Here is a 913-nt window from a genome sequence, read left to right as displayed (position 1 = left end):
ATATATATAATTTATATATTTATATAATACATATATATAAATTTGGAAATATTTCTGATAAATATATATATAAATATATATCATATATATATGATCTATATATATTTATATACATTTATCAGAAATATTTCCAAATAAAAGTAAAATATAATAGCAGCTTTGACTAGTTTACATACCTCTCCTAAAAGCTCTGCATGAACTTTTGAAACACCATAAATTGTTCTAGGTCTTTGAATGCAGAGATCGGGTGTTGGATTTCTTGGAGAATCGGGACCAAAAGCTCCTATTGTACTAGGAACAAACAACTTAAGTTGGTATTGTTTCGAAAGCTCCATGACATTATGCAGTCCTTCTATATTTACTCTCATTGCCAAAGGAACATTTTGTTCTCCTATAGCACTCAATAGAGCACTGAAATGAACAAGCCAATCAATTTGATGATCTACCACAATTTCTTGAAGATTCTTAAAATCCAAAATATCAGCATAAATATAAGGACCTGCAACAAAAACATTAATTGAATATAATTCTATTTTAATTTACATGTATTAATTGATAATACATATATTAATTAATAGGCAATGATATTATCAGGTCAGTCCATAAGTTTGTGCACATTTTTATCTACAAAAAAAAGCAACAAAGATTTTAATTAAATCTTATTTCAATCTATAATGTATTCACCAATTTTGTACAATTTCTTGCCATCTTGATGGTAGCTTTTTAATCCCGTCTTTGTAAAATGATTTCGGTTTTGAATCAAAATATTCAGAAATAGCCTTTTTTACATTGTTCTCATCCTCAAAAGTTTTTCCTTTTAAAAAATTCTGCAAACTCCGAAAAAGATGATAATCACTGGGAGCAATATCTGGCAAATATGGTGGATGAGGTAAAATTTCCCAGTTGAAGCTTT

At 27.7% G+C, this 913-nt stretch overlaps 1 protein-coding gene across 1 annotated transcript in view; it reads right to left on the bottom strand.

Moving 5' to 3' along the window:
- The window catches only part of LOC111639318 (L-threonine 3-dehydrogenase, mitochondrial-like), a 35,848-nt gene that overhangs the window by 14,402 nt on the left and 20,533 nt on the right, over positions 1–913 (bottom strand). The window contains exon 4 of the mRNA XM_023385170.1: positions 177–499. Within this exon, the coding sequence (XP_023240938.1) occupies positions 177–499 (323 nt within the window). The remainder of the gene's footprint in view (positions 1–176; positions 500–913) is intronic.

This window comes from Centruroides sculpturatus, unplaced genomic scaffold (genome assembly GCF_000671375.1).
Source record: "Centruroides sculpturatus isolate CEXI.00-Female unplaced genomic scaffold, Cexi_2.0 scaffold1174, whole genome shotgun sequence".
NCBI classification, from domain to species: Eukaryota; Metazoa; Arthropoda; class Arachnida; order Scorpiones; family Buthidae; genus Centruroides; species Centruroides sculpturatus.
The sequence above is the reverse complement of the archived record's forward strand: the minus strand, read 5'-3'. Positions and strand labels throughout refer to the sequence as shown.